Genomic DNA, 20,726 nt, shown 5'->3' with positions numbered 1-20,726 from the left:
GAGAGGTAAAACGATTATTAGAGAGTATAAGAGTGTATAAGAGAGAAGTAGATGAGTTTTTGATAAGAAAAACAAATGAAAACCCCCTCTATTTATAGAGGCGGAACCCTAGACAAATGACCAAAATACCATCATTTTTATTGTTTTTTGAACGTTTTTGGGGGCAAAACGGTCGAAACGGCTAAAATGGCCATTATGGCCGGGTTGTGACGGGCCGACCCAGCCTGGTCACAACGGTCAAATTTTGACAGTTGTGGTCATCAACGGTCACTTTTCTGACCGTTAAGTGTCGGGCCGGCCGGGTTGGTCAGCCCTGCCCGACATTTGCCCGCAACGGTCACACAACGGTCTCATTATGTGGTCGTTGCATCCGGGCCGGGCACCGGCCCTGCCCGGACCGAGTACTTAGCCCGGTTGTAAAAATGGCCGGCCCAGCCCGGCCTGACCTGAGTACTTAGCTCGATCGTTTTTACGGCCGCGTTAGCGGACCAAATGGACAGCCCTAACTTGCAGCCATACCTCATGCCTTCTGATTAGAAGGGCTGATCTGAGTCTCCTTTTTTCCGTTTAATTTCTTGAATTAATTGTTGCTGATGGAGAGAAGTCGAGCAAAAAAAACAAAATATTTGTTCTTTTTGTACTTTTTTCCACATGGTGCCCTAGTATTAAAAAAGCATGCAATATATTTCTCTGCAGATAAGATGAAACATTATAATCTTATGATGTATAATAATAATTTTGGCTTGTTCTCTTAAAAGTGGGTTGAATAATTATGGTTTTTCCAGATAAAAAGTTATTGTGGCCGGGCACATGATTAATTCTTTTGAAGCTTTCTTTGTTGTGTATTTATTCATTTAACCTTTTTGTTATTTGTATATTACAGTTGGGCGTGGGTTGGGTGGTGGCATCAATTGTAGCAGCTCATTGATATGTACTCTGCTCCTCATATAACAAATATGATGATGTTAGGGTAATTTGAAAAATGCCTATGATTTGAGGGTTCTGGTATAGCCTCCGTTTCTTTGTCTGATTGTTAGGTCGACCTGAGTCTCAGAGATCTTGGTTGATTAATAGATCTATGCTTTGATGGCTTACTCATGAAGTTCACGCAGTATTCCTTCGATTTTCTATTTGTTATTGACAGGATCAAGAGTTTAGTCCCACATCGGCCGTGTTGTTACTGGACGCGCTTGGGATGGGGATAAAACGTGTGGGTGGGCTAACTTTGATCCATACTTACCTGGACGAGGTCTTTGGGTGATCAATAAGGCCCAGGCCCAGGTCCGCGGCCGGCATTGCACGCAGCCGGTGCGCTGGTCTGCCATCTCCCCAAGCGGGAGAGTGGGCGTCATAATTTGTTGCTGAGGGGGTACGCGCACGCGCGGCCCCTGCCCAATTCCTAATATAAATTTATTAAAAATAATTTAGAATGTAACCAGTCCTGAGTAATAGAGGGTATGTATCTTGTATTAATCCAATTTATAATTTTAGATTTTCAAACCACTGTTAATATCGAGTTGCAACCATCCTAATGTGACCTGGGTATTTGGGTAACAAGATGGTGTAAATTAGAAATATCAAGGGTTATTTACTTAACACTACATAGTAAAGTTGAGAAACGAATCTAAAATCTTTTCTGGATAAACGTACGATGCACTTATTATTGGATTTTGTCGTGATGGGATTCAAAATAAAAGTGAAGATATCATAAGAAAATGGATTTGCTTCTCAAACTTTTTTTTTTGATGAACATACGATGCACTCGTATATGAGTTCAAGGGTGCAATTGTGCCCCTAAGATTATAGAATTACATTTTAAGGTCTTCTAAACTTTTATTTTACGCCCCCCCCCTCCCCCCAACCCTATTGAGTTTTGCCCGTTGAAGTTGGAAATTAAAGTTCACATTTTATAATAAAATTGATTTACTTGTAAAACCAAGGGTCATTTTGCAACCGAACTAAATAAAAATTTTCTGAAATTAATTTTGATCTGAAGTTCATAATCTCAAATTGGTAGGTTCACTGCTTGGACCTAATTTGGTTTTTAACATGGTCTAGCTTTGTTAAATAATAAAAGATATTCTTAACTTAAATACACTCTCCGGCCTACTCCTACACTACTGCACACAAAATATGGCCCTAGGTGGACTGTCATGAAAATTAACGAGTCATCGAGGATTCCACAACATTTGGCTGTAGTAGTTTGTGTAGTTTAGTTATCATTACTAAACGTTGAGAGAATAACCAATCTTTGTCGTGCTTTGCCAAATAAATCACATTAAAATATTGTGAGAAAAGAAAAAAGACAGTAACCAATTTAACTTAACTCATGTTTGGCAAAAAAAAAAAGTAAAATATTAGTCCGAACCAATTTTAATTGAAAATTAGCCAAGCTAAGTTTTAACTTAAAACTAGTTTTATAAAAGGGAGAAGTGTTCCCAAGGTGGCGCCTAAGATAATCATCTAAGGATGCGGTCTAAAATCACATGATTGAGCTACATTGTGGATGATCCGTTCTGTTAAACTTGATCTACATATTCTAAAAAATCCCAACACACCAAGTTTGGGGTGAACCCGTCGTCGTTTGACCCTTCATCCACTCATATCAATTTTAACGGTTTCGAATGAATAGAATTTTTCACATAGCTCGACGGAGGGTCAAACGATGATGAGTTCACCTCAAACTTGGTGTGTTGCGGTTTTAGAATATGTAGATCAAGTTTAACGGAGCGGATTATCCATAATATAGCTCAATCTTGTGATTTTAGATCGCGTCCTTAGATGATTATCTAAGGCGTCACCTTAGGAACAATTTTCCCTTTAAAAACTAATTTTACTTACTGAGGCCAAATATGAATAGACTAGCACTAATTTGGTTTAGTTTATAAATTGCCAAAACTGACCTAATATATAAAACAAAGGCTTTAGATCCCAACTTTAAGGGTTTTAATCCAGATAAATTTATTCCAGTTAAGATTTTTTTCCCCTACACCAAATGCATCTGATTGAGAGAATAAGTGATTTTACAAATAAGAACGAATGACAATGAGCAAAGACTCCAATTTCTGTTTATCTAAAAGTATGTTCTACTTTGAAAAGAGTAAGAAATATACATGGCTAGTTACCGTCACATTATTTTAGTGCACAAAGTAATGTGTTAAAAGACTAATAACTTAGGGGTTTAGAAACTTATTTACTTTCTATGATGTTGGAGTTCTAACTAACATTTTCTGTCCCGTGAAGAAAAGCTGAAAAAGGATACAAGTTCAATAGCAAAGTCGAAAGGGTATAGATTCGGTGAGAGTTTAGTCCCACATCGACTGGGGATTGAACTTGAAGAGGTAGAGATGAACATAAAATGAGGAGGTGGGCTTACAGTGGTCCATACTTACCTGGACGGGGTCCTTGGGTGATCAAGAAGGCCCAGGCCTAGGTCAGTGGCCTACATTGCACTTCGTGGGTGCGCTGGCCTACCATCTCCCCAAGTGGGAGAGTGGACGTCATTATTTGTTGCTGAGGGGGTACGCGCACGCGCGGCCCCCGCCCAATTCTAATTTTGAAAATGTTTACTTTTTTCTTGTGATGATCTTAAGCCCAACCCTATATATATCGGGCGAATGAGGTCCGGTTTGTGGTAGTTTAGTAGACTCGACTTATTTGGGCCAGGATGTTGTGGCTTCAGTGAGCCACAATTCAGCCAGCGAGACCCAATATTTGGGCCTTACCTTAGAATTGGGATATTTGGGTCAGGATAATAAGTCTGGACCACAAATAATTAGATGACCCAATATATGGGTACTACACGATACTTGGGATTTTTGCCAGGATAATAAGTTTGAGCTACAAAGTCAAATTCATTGTGGGCATTGGCTTTTTGGGCCAGAATAATAAGTCCAGACTGCACAGTGAAATTCATTGGGTGCTTTTTTGGCCGGGATAATAAGTCTGGAATGCAAAGTTCAATTCATTGCAATCTCAAAAAAGAATTCAGAAAATAGATCATAACCTTTTTGGGCTCTTGCTCCGCAATCCAATAAAATATAAGAGATGTACATACTGGCTTAGTTGCTCATGCAACGGTCCTAAGAAATTATGTCCAAAATCTTTATATTCTGAGTAGTATTTGTGCTTTTCTTCTCTGGTTCTCTCTCTCTTGGAGATGAGGTTTTAAGCTAGTGAAGAACCTGTTGGCGTGATGCACTTGTCAATTTAACTCTGCTACTTATGCCATAATAATAATAATAATAATAATAATATTTTGGGAAGTCTTCATTTATTAAGGCTCAATATTTAGGTGTCTTCGAGTTAGCACAAGTATTAATTTCGCGATGCATTTTGTTATTTTTATTTGAATTTTTGCTATGCCCTACTAAAGATAAGTCTCTAGTGGACATGCATTGCCTATTGAAACCGAGACTCACAAAACCAAAGGAAAAGGGCACACGAACATGTTTGGAAAAAAAAAAGATTTCAAAAGTCAATTATATCTAGCACAATCCATTCATTTATTAACAAAAGAAAAGATCCTTTTTTGATAGGGGACAATGCCCTACAGCAAACGGCAAGATACAAATATTAGAGTCACCTATGCACAGGACAAATGAAATGTGGTGCTGACACTGAAATAATTAACAGTTTAATCCTAATTTTTACAGTTTATTCTTTTACTTTCCACTCTTTTTCATATCACCATGGTCTGCTTGACTTCGCTCTATTAGAGAATATGATCAAGGTTATGTCACATATTGAACGGATGAAGATACTGTTTGGCAATGGACGGGTAACTAATTGAGTTTTATTAAAATGTGATTTTCTACAACTAAGCCACTTCAAATTGTTTAGTAAATGGTAACTATTTAACTTTAACCTCAAAATTTTTACCTTAAACAGTTATTCACAGAAATACAATTGAAATTTTTCTTGGCTCCCGACAACGAAAGAATTATGGCGGAGTAAAGTCCTCCTCCTCATCTCCCTAACTTCTGTTTTCTCCCATCTAACCATCTAGTTATTATTTATAAAACTATAAAGAAATTAAAGAAATGCCATGATATTTTTCATAGTTCAAATACAAGTCAAAGACGGGGCCTTTGGGTTGGGGTCCCCAGGGTATATTGTGTATATGTCATTTTTCGAATATTGGTTATATATCATTTTCCTCCTTCCCTTTCTGGGCTCTCACACTCTCCTTCATTATTAGAGTGGATCAAGAAAAGGATTGGAGACAGGACCCCCAACTCAAAAGGGCCATGTCAATGATTAGGCCCGCTTGAATAGTCCATCCGCTGTGGGGTGAGGATTTATATAGATAAAAGTCATCATAGCCATCGTCGTGTCTTCATCCTTCTCTTTGTCATCGTCCAAATTAAGGACCATCGCTCATCTTTCTCCAATTGGTTTTCAATTTGACTCCTGTTTCAAGGACTTTTCTACAAATTTATCAAAGGGCATATATAGAACTTATTTGTATTTCAAGAAATGAACCTTCGTCTAAGTAACAAAGAGTTATTCTACCAAAAGTTTGGTAGGATGCTTGACTCATGACGAGGTAGGGTCAACTCTTGTTAAATTTTGGTTTGGTTCTCTGACAAAAAGCGAGAGTATCTTAAAGCTCCTCCGGCTATACCAGAATCCTGAAACTATGATAACCAATCTGTATAATTTTATATTCTGACACGTCTCTTGAGAATGAGATATCATCTCACAGGTCCAAATCGAGCTGTTTCACTTTTCTTTTCTTATGTGTCCGTGCTAGAATTTGATCGATGTTATATTATAAATCTTCTTGCACTGCATCATAATTTCGGTCTTGGACGTCGGAAAACTAAGGTGGTCCATTGAAGGGTACAAAAAGCATGGCAACTTTTAGAGGAGGAGGAGGGAGGAGGGAGGGGGGGGGGGGGGGGAGCAAGGCAACGTTAGGTGGCGCTTTTCGAAAGAGATGCTCAAACACAACGCAACGCAACTCCCTTCACGCTTCATGTGATCGTTGCAAAACTTCCACGTGAGTTTCCGTTGGTACCATCTGCTCCTTAATCATTACACAAACAGCCCATTAATTCTCTATTTACTCGAAAGATAATGCCATAATTTGATTTGATGTTTTGACTCTCGAACGCCACTCATCGTGGATTCATGATTGAAGCCATCTAACAGGGACAAAGAATTCCGCACACCAAATGATTTTTCCATTCGTATGATTCCTATTTGAGTAGTCACTTTGCTCCGTAATTGACGAGTTATCTATTGGTCATATCCTTTTATTAAGTAAACAGTCGTTATATCATTTTCTCCTTCAACAAACTGTATCCTCATATTTCAAATTCTAGTTCTTGTTGCTACATCAATTATTAGAAGAAATTTGCAAAATAGACATATTTTACTAAATATTTAGCAAAACAGACCGTTTTGCTAAATATTTAGCAAAATAGACCTCTTTTCGGGCAACAGGCCAAAAAGAGGTCGATTTTGCAAAACAGATCGTTCGAAACATACGGGACTAGTAGTCCCGTATGATTTAATGGGGGATTAAATCATACGGGATTATTAGTCTCGTATGTTTCGAATGGTCTGTTTAGCAAAATCGACATCTTTTTGGCATGTTGGCAAAAAAAAGGTCTATTTTGCTAAATATTTAGCAAATAGGTCTGTTTTGTAAAATATTTAGCAAAATAGGTCTATTTTGCAAAATTTTCCCAATTATTATCATCTTGTTTCTCTTGGTACCTCAATTCCTTTACCAAAAATTCCCTTTGTCACTGTACCAAGGTACTTGCTTAAAACCAACAAAGTCATTAAAAAAAACACTTAAATATATAGGACCCAAGAAACAAAAACAAAACCATAAGTAGTTTTGCTAAAACAAAGCATTAAGTGATTAGCAATTCCGGTCCCATTCACGAGCATTTGAAGCAGACTGCAGAACGGTCCAAAATGAAAACACAAGAATCATTCAATTTTCAAGGGCTACATCCCAACAAACAACTTGCCACTGCAGTTTCAGATAAGCACCTACGACAAATATTCTCTCTCCCCTCTCCAAATATTATGTTTTTAGATTCCACTCGTATCCTTTTTAGCATTCAGAGTTCACACAAGGAAATCAGTAGAATCCAACGAACAAACAAAATACTAGCAAAGACAAGGACGAGGTCTTCAAGACTTAAATTTAAAGTAGTGATAAAGGTAGAGAATTATTATTTGACATCTTGCCACGCCTCTGCAGGTTTAGCGTCCATTTTCATGGATCAAATCTTGACAATCTTACACTTTTGTATTTTGTCTAAAATTCGTGTTAAATGCGTCTTAATTTATTGTGATTTGGACCAAGGTTTTTTAAACGCCTGTTAAAAAATTGAAGCTTTTTCACCTAGCGGCAATCCCTTCCCAAACCCGCTTTGAATGCGTGGCCGGTGAGAGTCATGACTCTAGTTTGACAAATAACTAGGCTAGGACTTAAGTTGATTTCGTTCGTCGAGCCGTGTTTTGTCTTTAAACCATTTTAGAGTTAGTTCACCTCCTCCGGTCTAAAACTGAACCAGTTCAGTCTAAAACTGATTATGAGGGAGAGTTGCCCACCTTACCCCAAAACTCCAAATTTATCAAGAATATTCAAGCCGGCCTGTGATATTATATTCGTGTTAAATCGAGCTGTTTTACTTTCCTTTCCTTAAATTCTATTTTGATTGTGGGTAAATTCTATTTTGATTGTGGGTGTGCTAGTATATGATGGATGTTATATTATAAATCTTCTTGCACCGCATCATAATTTCGGTCAAAATTATGGTCCATCGAAGGGTAGAAAAAGCATGGTAACTTTTAAAAAAGGGACAACGTTGGATGGCGTTTTGGAAAGAGATACTCAACTCAACGCAACACAACTCCTTCAAGCTTCATGAGATTGTTGCAAAACTTCCACGGGAGTTTCCGTTGGTACTATCTGCTCCTTAATTATTACACAAACAGCCCATTAATTCTCTATTTACTCAAAAGATAATGTCATACTTTGATTTGATGTTTTGACTATTGAACGCCACTCATCGTGAATCAAATCTTGACAATTTTACATTATTGTATTTTGTCTAAAATTCTTGTTAAATGTGTCTTTATTGTGATTTGGACCAAGGTTAGACACCTGTTAAAAAATTAAAGTTTTTTACCTAGCGGCAATCACTTCCCAAACCCGTTTTAAATGCGTGGCTGATGAGAGTCATGACTCTAGTTTGACAAATAACTAGACTAGGACTTAAAGTTGATTTCGTTCGTCGAGCCGGGTTTTGGTTTTAAACCATTTTAGAGTTGGTTCACCTCCTCCGGTCTAAAACTGAACCAGTTCGGTCTAAAACTGATTATGGGGGAGAGTTGCCCACCTTACCCAAAAACTCCAAATTTATCAAGAATATTCAAGCCGGCCTGTGACATTATATTCTAATACATACCACTTCGCTCTTTAGACAAGAAGAGGAGGAGGAGGAGGAGAAGAGAAGGATGGCTCCAACTTCATTTCTCCCTCATCTCCTCTTCATTCTAGTCATCTCCTCAATAAACTCATCTTTCTCATTGCCCACCTTCTTCCCAAGGGCACCACAGCAATCACTAGCCCAATCCTCAACCAAAACCACCAACAAAAATTCCAAGCTCCCTTACACTGCTCATTACTTCCCTCAGCAACTAGACCACTTCACTTTCAAGCCCAACTCATACAAAATCTTCTACCAAAAGTACCTCATCAACTCAACCTTTTGGGATCAAGGCCCAACCCGCGCCGCACCAATCTTCGTCTACACGGGCAACGAAGGCGATATCGAATGGTTTGCATCCAATACAGGGTTCATGATGGACATAGCTCCAAAATTTCGAGCTCTTCTAGTCTTCATTGAGGTATATATATATATAAAAGTATTGCATGTGCAATTACTGTGGTATTAATTAGTTAATTTTCTATAGTTTTCCTTTTGTTTTAGCATAGGTTTTATGGGGAGTCATTGCCATTTGGCAAGGATTCTCACAAGTCCGCAGAGAAGCTGGGGTACTTGAGCTCGTCGCAGGCTCTGGCTGATTACGCAGTGCTTATTAGGAGTCTGAAGCAGAATTTGTCTGCAGAGGCTTCTCCTGTTGTCGTCTTTGGTGGCTCTTATGGAGGAAGTAAGTTTCTTTTATGTACTTCTAATAGTTCTTTAGATACTTCTTGGTGCACCAGCTATCCAGTTTATGGTCCTATTGCTTTAACCTTGAAATCAATTTTTTATGATTAGTTTAATCTTGAAATCAATTTCATATGGTTAGTTTACGGTCATATCGCTTTGTGTCTTATTGTTAGGATAGGGTATGATTCGGATGGACTGTCATGTGAAAAATTCTTTGTCATACTCAGAATTGGAATCTAAATTATCGTAGTTTTGATCTTTCTAATACAACCTTCTTGCATTTTCCTCTGTCCACAGTGTTGGCTGCATGGTTCAGGATGAAATATCCTCATATAGCAATTGGGGCCTTGGCATCATCAGCGCCTATCTTGCAGTTTGATGACATAACTCCATGGAGTAGCTTCTATGATGCTGTGTCTCAAGACTATAAGGTCTGAGATTAAACTTACTGTTTATTATTATATGTACCTTGTTTCACTATAAAGGACCTTTGCCCTGTAGTTTGTTCATTAACTGTAACTTTCTGCAGTTAAGTCACTTAACTTTATGATATACCGTATAAAACATGCAAGTATCCAGCTACAACTTTAAAAAAATAAAATTTTAAAAAAAAATCTACAGTACAAACAGTTGAAAACCGAACAGTCCTAAAAATGCTAACATGACTACAACATGGGACTATAATCTATTACAAGTGGATTGAATACGAGCCTGCTGGAGTCAGTTTCTAGTACTCAAATTGCACCATTTATTTATCGCCATATTTATATTATTTTGTCCTATAAATTTTCGACGTATTTACGTTGGTAGGAGGAGAGCAACAATTGTTACGAGGTGATTAAAGGGAGCTGGGATGAACTTATGGCAGTTGCAGAACAAAAGGATGGGCTACTGAAGCTGAGCAAAACCTTCAAGACTTGCAAGTAAAGTTTAATGAACTGCTACATCTTAAAATTTAGCATATACCTCTGATTCTGTTCTTTAAACTTTAGCATATACCTCTTCAGTTTTCTTGTCCTTGACGAAGTGTTTCTTTTTATTAGCATTCTCAAGTGGCGTTAATGACTAACTACTGAACAGACTACAGAGACCAAGGACCGCAACAACTTAATTGGACAGACAGTTTATAGTTTCATTAGGCTGGTTTTTGAATATTTTCGAACAAAATCTGAATGGTAGATCAACCAAATTTTGAACGGTAAAATTTTATATTTTCCCTAAAATATAAAATTTTGATATGTAATACTACATTCATTTCAAGAGTCTTTTAACCAAGCACCATCACTATGATAATGATGTGCATTTGATAAGAAGATGCATTTTCAATAGATAAACTAGCAAACGGATGCATATATGAAACATGAACGTATGTATCTATGTATTTTTGGAGGGTATCTATAGGTACGTATTTCTGATTTATCGGGTTAGCTCAAGGTCCGCCTTGAGTTCAACCATCTCCATTAACACTCCTATTTTCTGTTAGAGGTCTGTCTTAATCTTAGGCTTGCTTTTGTATGTGACTATGTATTCGTCTCAAAATCAGTTTGCAGAAAGAAAAAGTCGGAATTACATCTAGTGGAATATATCAGTGTACTATTCTCCTTAGTAACAAATGAAATGAAGAAAAAGGATTCTTGTACAAACACAGAATCAGAATAAGGAACATTTTATAGTAGATGTAAATAGTCGTATACTTTTTATTATCTTAAGAAGAAGACCTTACGGCATTTGCAATCGAGATGAAATTTCAAAGAGAAGAAACAGAAAAACCAATCGTGTTAAGCCAAAATTGCACAACAATTATGTAACCCTCTTTTCTAAAAGAGCCCTCCTCGTTAACTATAAGAAATTTTTTTGCCTCGCCATTGTAACAAAACAAAAGGAGAGACATATTAAGTAGTTGCAGAAAAGTAATGAAGGCGACAAATCACGCCTAATGCAGTTAAGTGGTAGCAGAGAAATTTGGTAATACTGAGACGAATTTTTACCAAAATTAAAATCCATAGCACAACATATAGCTGCTAAGAAATTGATTCTCTGAGCTAAAAAAATTATGTATGCTCTATAGCACATTTTGTTATCAATTCGGAATAATCAAGTGAAAAAATTAAAGATAATTTCTATGTAACAGGAGTCTTCACTCAGTGTATTCCGTTCGTGATTGGCTATCGACAGCATTTACATATACAGCAATGGTTGATTACCCTACCAAAGCAGATTTCATGGCGCCTTTGCCAGCATACCCTATCAAAGAGGTACTCATTCTTGTAATGGTATTCCAAAAAAGGGAAAAAAATTATAATAACAAATTTTGGATGCACGAGTCGTGATAACAAAATATGAAATGAAATTGTGGCTAATATATTGCTGCTTTTGATATGAAGATGTGCAAGATTATTGATGGGTTTCCGGCAGGGACTAACAAGCTCACCAAAGTCTTTTCAGCGGCGAGCCTTTATTACAACTATTCTGGTACTCACCAATGCTTTGACTTAGAAAATGGAACCGATGCTCATGGACTTGACGGTTGGGATTGGCAGGTAAAAATACTGTACCTGCGAATATCCAGCATACTCATGTCAGTACTGTCTCATCAATCGCAGAATTGTCTGAATAAATAAAATAAGTAACAACGAGAAAAAAAAATGATGAAGGGATCAGAAATCATTTTCTTGTACTAACATCCAATGAAAAAAATTTAGGCATGCACAGAGATGGTCATGCCGATGACAGTCTCGAACAAAAGCATGTTCCCACCGTCGACTTACAACTCTAAAGATTTTGAAGAAGAATGCGTGCAAAAGTATGGAGTTCGACCAAGACCCCATTGGATCACCACAGAGTTTGGTGGCTATGTACGTGACTTCTTATTTCATTGTATTTTGAGCAATTCATCATTCACAGACCTCAAAGATAAAAGAAAGTACACTTCACATGATATCACATATTAATCGAGACGGCTTGATTCTTGGGAAACAGAAAATCAAACAGGTTCTCAAGCGTTATGGAAGCAACATCATATTCTCCAATGGGATGAGGGATCCCTGGAGCAGAGGAGGGTAAGATTTGAAAATGTCACCTTAATCTCTGGAATCAATCATAGTTCTTTCACGCGCCAAAAAAAGTTACTGTCATTCTGCTGGCCGCTGATGTTTTTCTTGGATTTGAATGCAGAGTTTTGGAGAAAATATCATCCAGCATCACCGCGCTCGTGACAGAAGAAGGCAAGTAGTAGCCTTTTATTTTCTCATAACGCCTAAAAATGACAACACTCATACTGACTCGGAACCTCTGAGATCAAAATGCACCAATTATAACACATTCTATTTTGATCCCTCCAGCTGTTTTAATGGATTTTGAAGTACGCTCAGCAATCCACCAACTTGTTTGTTTACAGAGTTTTCCTGCATTTTTCAGGGGCTCACCATTTGGACTTTAGATCTGCCACGAAAGAAGACCCGAAATGGCTTGTTGAACAAAGGAAACAGGAAATGGAGATAATCCAAAGCTGGATAGATCAATATCATGCGGACCTCAAAGATTCATCAATGAATCAATGACGTGAGGGAGCATGAGATTCTAGTAAATGATCATATAGAAAATAAAGTAAACAAGGTTGTTCTACTCGCATAAGTTACGAGGTAGCTCAGCTTCATTTAGAAATTTTTTACTTCAAGAAGGAACGAGAGAACGAAAAAAGGATGAAAGGAAGAGGGCCATGCATGTTCTGATAATTGTACCAAACATTATCATTCTGAAAGTTTCAATTTCAAACATACAAAATTGCAACAATACCCATAAACTCTCTTGCAAGAACACCAATATTACCCAGTTTTCTGGCAATTCAAAGACACCGACAGATAAGAACAACTATGTAACTAAACTTACAAAAGCAGGATAAATGTGATTAAATCGACACCTGATTTATTTGAACGTGCAAGTACTTGCATCTATAAGGCTCAAGCATGGGTTTTCATTTTTCAAGTAGTTTTGACTTATGCAAGATTAATGAAACTAAGTAATGTTCAGTCTAGCAAGCATTTTCTAATATCTCTTCAATGGTTTTCTTTTCTTTTCTTTTCTTTATAAAGCACTGGCCCGCAAGGGACTTCGTTAAAAAAAAATATACAATAGTACCTATAGTTTGAAAATTAACCTTGTTTTGGAAACCAATTTCTTAGAGCAAAACCCCCAGTACGACAATAAATTCATATAAGTAACTATGCCATGGATCAATTAAGTGAGTATATGGAGAATGTTCTGACCAGTAATTGCGGGGAGCGACATATTTCATCGATTAAATTCTTTAAATTGTCATACAGTTCAAAGGATTCAACCTACAGTAAAAATGGTGAACATGATATGATTTCAGTTTTGCTGATGACATTTATTCCTTTCGGAAGTAATCGAAAGAGAGATACAACATATCTTTGTAAGAACCGTATGCACTAAGCTGTAAAAGTTACATTGTGGGCATACCGTGAAAAATGAGAGAAAGTCCAAAACATGTTCGATTCATAATTGCCTGAGAACACTAGAGTTCTACTTCTCCTGCAAACACAGTCAAGCGATCAACTTTATTTTGTGTAAAGATCAAATCTCACAGAACACACAAGAATCTAGCACGTCAAAATACAAATCAAAGATTGCACACAATTAATAGGTCTTGGGTCAGTTCTCAAAGGTGGTTCAGCTCCCCATCAGCTGGCAGAAACCGTCAACATTGACCTTTAATGTTGGTTGGATTAGGATCTAATGTCACGCCTCCGAAAATGGCAGTAGAAAATAATATTGTTTATATATAGTGACTCCGAACTTCTATTAATTTATGAAAATGATATGTCATATCAAGTCCCAGACTTGTAACACATGCGTGAAGTGAAGCTTATCTAGTACATGGATCGCCACTGTCGCGCACCCCATATCTATCTTCTATTTCTGTTTCAAGGCATGACATCTAATGTAGAGGATTGAAGATGAGGAATCTTCAAAGAAGAGGCGGCAGTTTATGGCTTATTTCTACTGGTATTCAGCAAGATCTTTGAATTCCAATTTCATCGCCATAGACGAGGTCACGGGTTTTCTAAAATTAACCCAAAACATCATCTAATGTCAGTAGAAATATAATAATGTATCGGTACAAACAGCAAGTAACAATTCAATAAAATGGAAGTCGTGACAAACTCTTCAGGAATATCTACTTAGAGTTCAGCTGTTACCTGAAATAACATTTCAGAAAACAGCGAGAATCAAGTCCCGATCATATCAAATAAATATCCAGTTTAGGAAAAAAGATCTTTCATGGCTGACTTCAAGAAAAAAAAACAAGCTAAGATAACTTATTACATACAATTTATACTAATCCTCAAATTAGAAGGCGGTTGTTTACTTCAATGTTCGTTAAAATTCCAACAACTCTCTACAGTCTATACATCACTCCAGCAGCTCTCAAGAACAAATATGACATCCAAATAGGAACTACTCCTAAGAAACAAGGTGTTTCACATGCAAGCTCCAAGGGAATAAAGATCGTTGCATCCAATATCACCATCGATGAAGGTAAAATCATCGCACTCCTGAAAAGAAGAGGATATGAAAATGAGACTTCAGCAAAGATAGCATAGTGTCGTACAAAATTATTGAAAAGAATTATCCATCAAGTTATCACAAGATAAACAATCTTCTGAAAGTACTTTTACCCCCATCTGAAAAATTATGCATGATTGGCTGATGATGCACAAAACAAACTTTGACGATGGTCACAATCATACGAACATTGATGTGCTAAAGAATTCAAATGTTCTGAAGAATTCAATAATTCAATCATTGCTAATTTGCTGCCAGTGATCATATCTTTTCACAATGATGTTTTTATCATGCTTTGCTTTGTGCCCTGTGCAAAGATTAGTAATTTCCTTTTTTTCCTTTGCCCTTTTTCTGTCTCCCTTTCTTTTTCACACATCATTACTCTCTTTGAAAATGTGTGAAATTGAATCGGTTCCCTGAGACTTTTGATTCTTCCTGATTCAATTAATATCAATATGAACTGGTGAAGATAACAAGTTGCGCATGGTTTTCTTCTAAAGAAAGTGGATGAAGTATGACTGGTATATCTAGACACTATGTAGATTGGACAAAGATAATAGCATCATTTCAAATAAATATTTATGGAAAGACTTCTATTGATAAATAATGACAAGCTTCCATTATTCAATGAACTGGCTTATTTTAGTAAGAGGGAAGTCAAGAATATAAAAAAAGTCAACCCAAACCAGGAACTTCAGTAACCAAGCAAAAGCAACTCAAGGGGAACAATAAAGAGAACAATGATGCACACATTTTTAGAGGTGTGATTGGATTGAAATAAAAACAAATTGGCTAGACAAATCAACAAGATGTGCATGTTTTCTTCAAAAGATAGCGGATGAAATATGACTGGTTTATCTAGAAACCATGTAAACTGGACAAACTTAATAGCATCATTTCAAGCAAATATTTACGGAAAGACATCTATTGACAAATAACGACAAGCATCTGTTATTCAATGAACTGGCTTATTTTAGTAAGGCATTAAAGCCAATAGTGACCAAGCAAAAGCAAAATTAAGGATAACAATAAAGAGAACAATGATGCACGCATGTTGTTAGTGGTGACCGCATTGAAATAAAAACACATTGGCTAGACTATAATGCACTTAAACAATAAAACAACAGATCGGCAAGCATACTAAATGAAGGAAACAAAAGTAATAGACAGACAATTTGCTTAGATGAAAGCTTTCGCGAGTGAGCCAAGGGTGCTTGTGCTTCTCTTCAGGGCCTTGGAAACACAAATTCACACGCTTAAACAAGTGAATAGCTGAAGATAACAGGATTCGTAAGAAAAATGCTCTGCAGCAAATTTAACCAAAAGATAGCAGTAATTATGAAAAGAATGATGCTGAGATGCAAACTAGATTAACATAGGATGCTGCACAAAGAGGTAGCTACAGGCAAAATATGATGTTTATTAACACCAGGGGGAAAAAGCAACAGAAAGATTCATACTAAAGAACAAATAAGTTTACCGGTTTAATCATGGCATTGGTGACAAGATCATCAAGGCCAAAACCACCAGAATTGAACCCGCCAGGCAGCTTCATGCCCTCGAATAAGGGTTCATCCTTATAATGTAACTGACCACCAACGGCAGTCTTATCAGACTTCGAATCCAGTGGAAGCATTGGAGCGCGAAAATTTGCTTGGCTAATGATAGGGACATCAATTTTATCATTAGAAAATCCATTTCCCAAATTCTGATTACCTTTATTTTGATCAGTTATACGGATGCCGGATGACGAAGTATTTGACAAAGAACTGTATATTTGATTGGGATTTTGAATATGACCTCGTCTTGGGTCCTCCCATTTGAGGCTAGAATTGCCTACGCTTCTGAAATTTAATAAATTAGCATCCCCATTGACACCCGTCGCTGTGACCAATGTACCAGCTTGATTGTGTACATTAGCTAGCCTATCATTTTGCATCATGGAATCACGAGCATTGCTTCCCAAATTTGAAACTATGGGAGATAAATTCTCTCTGATATTACCAGAAGAAAGATCGTTATGACTAAAGGGAAGACTTGTTGCGAAAGTGTTGCCACTATATGACGTTGATGGAATAGCACCTTGCCAACTCTCATTACATCTGCTAAGATCAGCGGAATGTGAAGAATCGCCAATACCAATCTCAAATGGGTCTGAGCTTAATGGTGATGGTATATGAGGGATTTTTGCTGCTGAATTGGTAAAAGAGTTGGAATGACCAATTGCAACTCCACTGCCGGAAAAACCACCAAGTAAACTATTGCTTGATTCTTGCATTGCCTTTGGTTGTTGCACTATAGGCCCAATACATTGAAGCTTTGATACGTCATTAATGGGGTTGTTTGTGTTGTTGAGGGAGAACCCATGAAGTCCAAATCCATTAAAACTGTTCATTCTTGGGACAGCGCCATTTGGTTGAAAAGATGAGCGATTAGGAAGCGGTCTAGATTCGACGAGGGAATTGAAGTTTGGATATCCATTCAATGAGCCCAGAGGTAGGTAGGAGGTGTCTCTGCCCCGTAATGCAGCAACCATGTTAGCTTGTTGGTTGGCAACGGCACTAAGCCTTTTCAAGTAGAGCCTGTACTTCTGTATTGAAACATACAAAGTTCAGCTTGATAGAAAAGAGGCATAGAATAAGCCAAAGCTTGTATAGGTGAAAATAAAACCTGCTATATTAGCTCGATTAGGTACTTTAGCTATTTTCTTGGGTTGTTTGTTAGGTTGCAGTGGCCAGAGATCAGAGATGGACTAAGCTAAGCAAAAAGATGACATGCTTGAAATTAATATACTACAACTGATTTACAAGAAAGATCGAGAGTAAGCAATCTGATACTATCTATCTATTTATCTATGTACTACACTAATAAAGCAAAAATTGGACACTAGCCAAATAACTGGCTATGTGATTTTTCATTTTATTTATTATCAATCATCCTTTCTTTTTCCCCTAGGCATTCATTTTTCTTCTCTATACTCTCTCCATCTCAAATTGATATGAATCTTTACAATTTTTCCAATTTTAATCATTCACTTATAACTGTTTTTATGAGCATAATAACATTATAATACTTAATCCTGCGCATCACACAGGTAAAAGTTACTACAGATTATTTTTTAAATATCCTACTAGTGTTCATAGCAAGTACTAGAGGCTAATAATCAAGAGGTGCTAGATAATAAGTAAAAGAGTGAACAGAATCATGCCTGAAGATGACTTGCAACATTTTCTCTAGTGAGCTTCTCAACATTCATAAGGTCAAGTATCCTCTTAGGTACAGCTTCTGCATCAGAAATAAAGCAAAACAAACATCAGTATAAACTGAGAGAATGAAAGGAAAAAAAAAAGGCCCTTGAAAATAAGGAGATATATTTCTTACTATCAATTCCCAATTGGTTAACAGCAGCAACAAATTTACGATGTAGATCAACTGACCAAACAACCCTGGGCTTTTTCTGGGTGGAAGAATCTTCATTCTCATTTAAATTGTCCTCACTGTCATCATCATCTTCTTCATTCTGATCTTTCCTCTTCCTATTAAGTTTTCTATTTTGATCAGAGGAACCATTTGCAAGTGAACCCTGTCCCCCTTCAGAATTCATCAACTGATTCTTGTCACAGTCATCTCCACTGTCCAAATTGTTATTATCTCTAGGATCAACTTTCTTCCTCCTAATTACATGCTGCCATATGTTTTTCAGTTCCTCGATTCTCACTGGTTTCAGAAGATAATCACAGGCTCCGTGGGTTATCCCCTTCATCACCGCTTGGGTTTCACCATTTGCTGAAAGCACTGCAATTGCAAGTATTATGTGATTACTGCATATTATTTACTTACTAAAGCACTGCTAGAAATTGAGACAAATGGAAAACATAAAGGATCAGATTCTTCCAAGATATGGGATACCTTTTCTACCGTCCAGAGACTATAACACCAAAAGCTAATTATGATTGGATAAGAATAAAATAAAAGTGTCAACATTAGCTGTCCTTTATACTAAATGGATAGCCCAAGCTGACTAATCCTCCATATAGAAAGGGCAATGCAAATTGGAAACCAGTAGATCCTCGTGTATTTAATTTCACGGTACTAGGTAACTGCATAGGGTAAAATAAAGCAACATGTGAGAGAGAGTGAGCTCTCACAAGATACGTATTACAGCATAAAGGCAAAGAGAACATAAGGTTACCTTGACGTAAAAAAGAAAGGACTTTATGCCCACCATCAAGGTATTTGAGACCAAAAGCTAATTGCTAGATGCTTCAAACTAAAGAAAAGATAACAGGTGAGCTAATCCTCTATGCTGCAAAGCAAAACAAAACATGATAAAGAGTCATGTCCTTGTAAGTAGGTTCCCTAATTTGCTGACAGATTACATTTTGCATTGCTTTGTCATGTTACTGTGTTGACAGAAAGTTCGCTCAATTCCTCCGCTACGAAAGCTTTCATGACAACTTGAAGATGACAAAGACAGTGTAAGGTTTAATTCTAGTCAAAAGAATAACTTTGCGTTTTTGCCGCAGAGAGCAAGCAACTAGATGGCTTCTAACTACTCGGAATAATTGACAACATGACTAGGAATCTAACAATTAGATGGTTCACAATTACAAGGAATAATTATCAACATGACAATTGACAAAGAGTCCCAAATACCTAAAAACCAAACAAAATTAGAGACTTACTAATGACTGGGAGATCCATTTCGAGACCCACGAGCTCCAAAAGCTTGAATCCATCCATATCCGGCATGTGAACATCACTAATGACCAGATCAAACTGATCCTTGTTCTCCCTCAGCATCTCCAATGCCTTGATAGCCTGATTTGTTGTTGTAACTGGAAAATTACAAAACCCCATGTTGAAAAACAATTTAAAACGAGGACCAGTTCCTTTCAAATAAAAAAGTTTGAAGGTATTTTTCTTCAGACTTTGATGTTCAAAACCCAATAAAGAAACTTATAATTGGGTTCCAATTCTGAACAGAGACCTCTACTAGGATAATGATATCAAATAAAAGAAATCTGCTTCGCTGAAGAAAAAGGCTGACAACTTTTTATACACATAACAGAAAACTGCAAAAAATAAAATAAAATCAAAGAGATTAAAACAGGAGTGGAAGCTAACCATGATATTGGCATCGAAGCAGCAGAGATTCCAGCACCTTCAGACAAGTAGGATCATCATCAACAGCAAGAACTCTCATCCCAATAGGGAACCTATCCCTTGATCCGCTCCTTTCCACTACGGTCATTTTTACTTCTTCAACTTTCTTCACAACAGAAACTAAACTCGAAAATAAACACGACCCAGATCACCAAATGCTCAGCAAAAGCCTTAAAAAGGGATTGAAAACCAGAAATAGCTCCAGCTGAAGCTCAAAAGTCAAAAGAGAAAAAGACCCAAATCAAATCAAGCAAGTATACGAGGAACAGAGCAACGGATGGCAAAAAGATTGGAACTTTGTGAGTAATCAAAGACTTTTGAGACTTGAAAACCCCTCTTCACCCACCAACTTCAGCTCCGACAAAACTCAGGAAAAGAGTCCTCACAGAAAACACAAAGATCAAAGAGGGAGGAAAAAGCTGGAATTTTTAGCTCTTGGGGAGCAAAAAAAAAAAGACCAGAGGAAATAAAGATGGGAGCTTTGAAAGGAATCAAAGAGGGTAGAGATTGAAATTGAGAGATGAGTATTGATGAAAGGAATGTTTGATGGGGTCAAATGGAAAAAAGCAATCACTGGGAGAAGAGGAGAGAGGTGGGGACCCCAATCCACAATCAAAAATGGGAACTTTTCTCAGTCTCTTTTACTTCCTTTTTAGAGTTTATCTTTGGGTTTATTTTCCTCAAATTTTCTCTAATTTCTAAAAGAATATGCATACGAAAGTTGGGGATTCGAGGGAGCCCTGTGTCATCAAATATATGCTGCAGAATTTTAACTGGGGGGTCATTCTCTTTGTAGATCATTTTTAGTCTTTAGTATTTCTCTATTTT

The 20,726-nt window shown here is 37.2% G+C and overlaps 2 protein-coding genes across 2 annotated transcripts; one reads left to right on the top strand and one right to left on the bottom strand.

The window, feature by feature from the left end:
* Positions 8,409-12,916, top strand: LOC109841217 (lysosomal Pro-X carboxypeptidase). Its single transcript, XM_020410128.1, has 10 exons — positions 8,409-8,880; positions 8,964-9,144; positions 9,444-9,577; positions 9,957-10,069; positions 11,278-11,401; positions 11,531-11,686; positions 11,849-12,001; positions 12,126-12,205; positions 12,321-12,370; positions 12,564-12,916. Exons 1-10 carry the CDS (start codon positions 8,488-8,490, stop codon positions 12,704-12,706), a joined length of 1,527 nt encoding a protein of 508 aa, XP_020265717.1. The 5' UTR covers positions 8,409-8,487; the 3' UTR covers positions 12,707-12,916.
* On the bottom strand, positions 14,348-20,476 carry LOC109841215 (two-component response regulator ORR22-like). Its single transcript, XM_020410127.1, has 6 exons — positions 19,860-20,476; positions 19,418-19,570; positions 18,114-18,527; positions 17,941-18,017; positions 16,213-17,322; positions 14,348-14,722 (listed from the first exon to the last, which is right to left on the bottom strand). The coding sequence occupies exons 1-6, from the start codon at positions 19,984-19,986 to the stop codon at positions 14,648-14,650; spliced, it is 1,956 nt and encodes a 651-aa protein (XP_020265716.1). The 5' UTR covers positions 19,987-20,476; the 3' UTR covers positions 14,348-14,647.

The sequence above is a fragment of the Asparagus officinalis genome, chromosome 5, assembly GCF_001876935.1.
Source record: "Asparagus officinalis chromosome 5, Aspof.V1, whole genome shotgun sequence".
NCBI lineage: Eukaryota > Viridiplantae > Streptophyta > Magnoliopsida > Asparagales > Asparagaceae > Asparagus > Asparagus officinalis.
The sequence above is the reverse complement of the archived record's forward strand: the minus strand, read 5'-3'. Positions and strand labels throughout refer to the sequence as shown.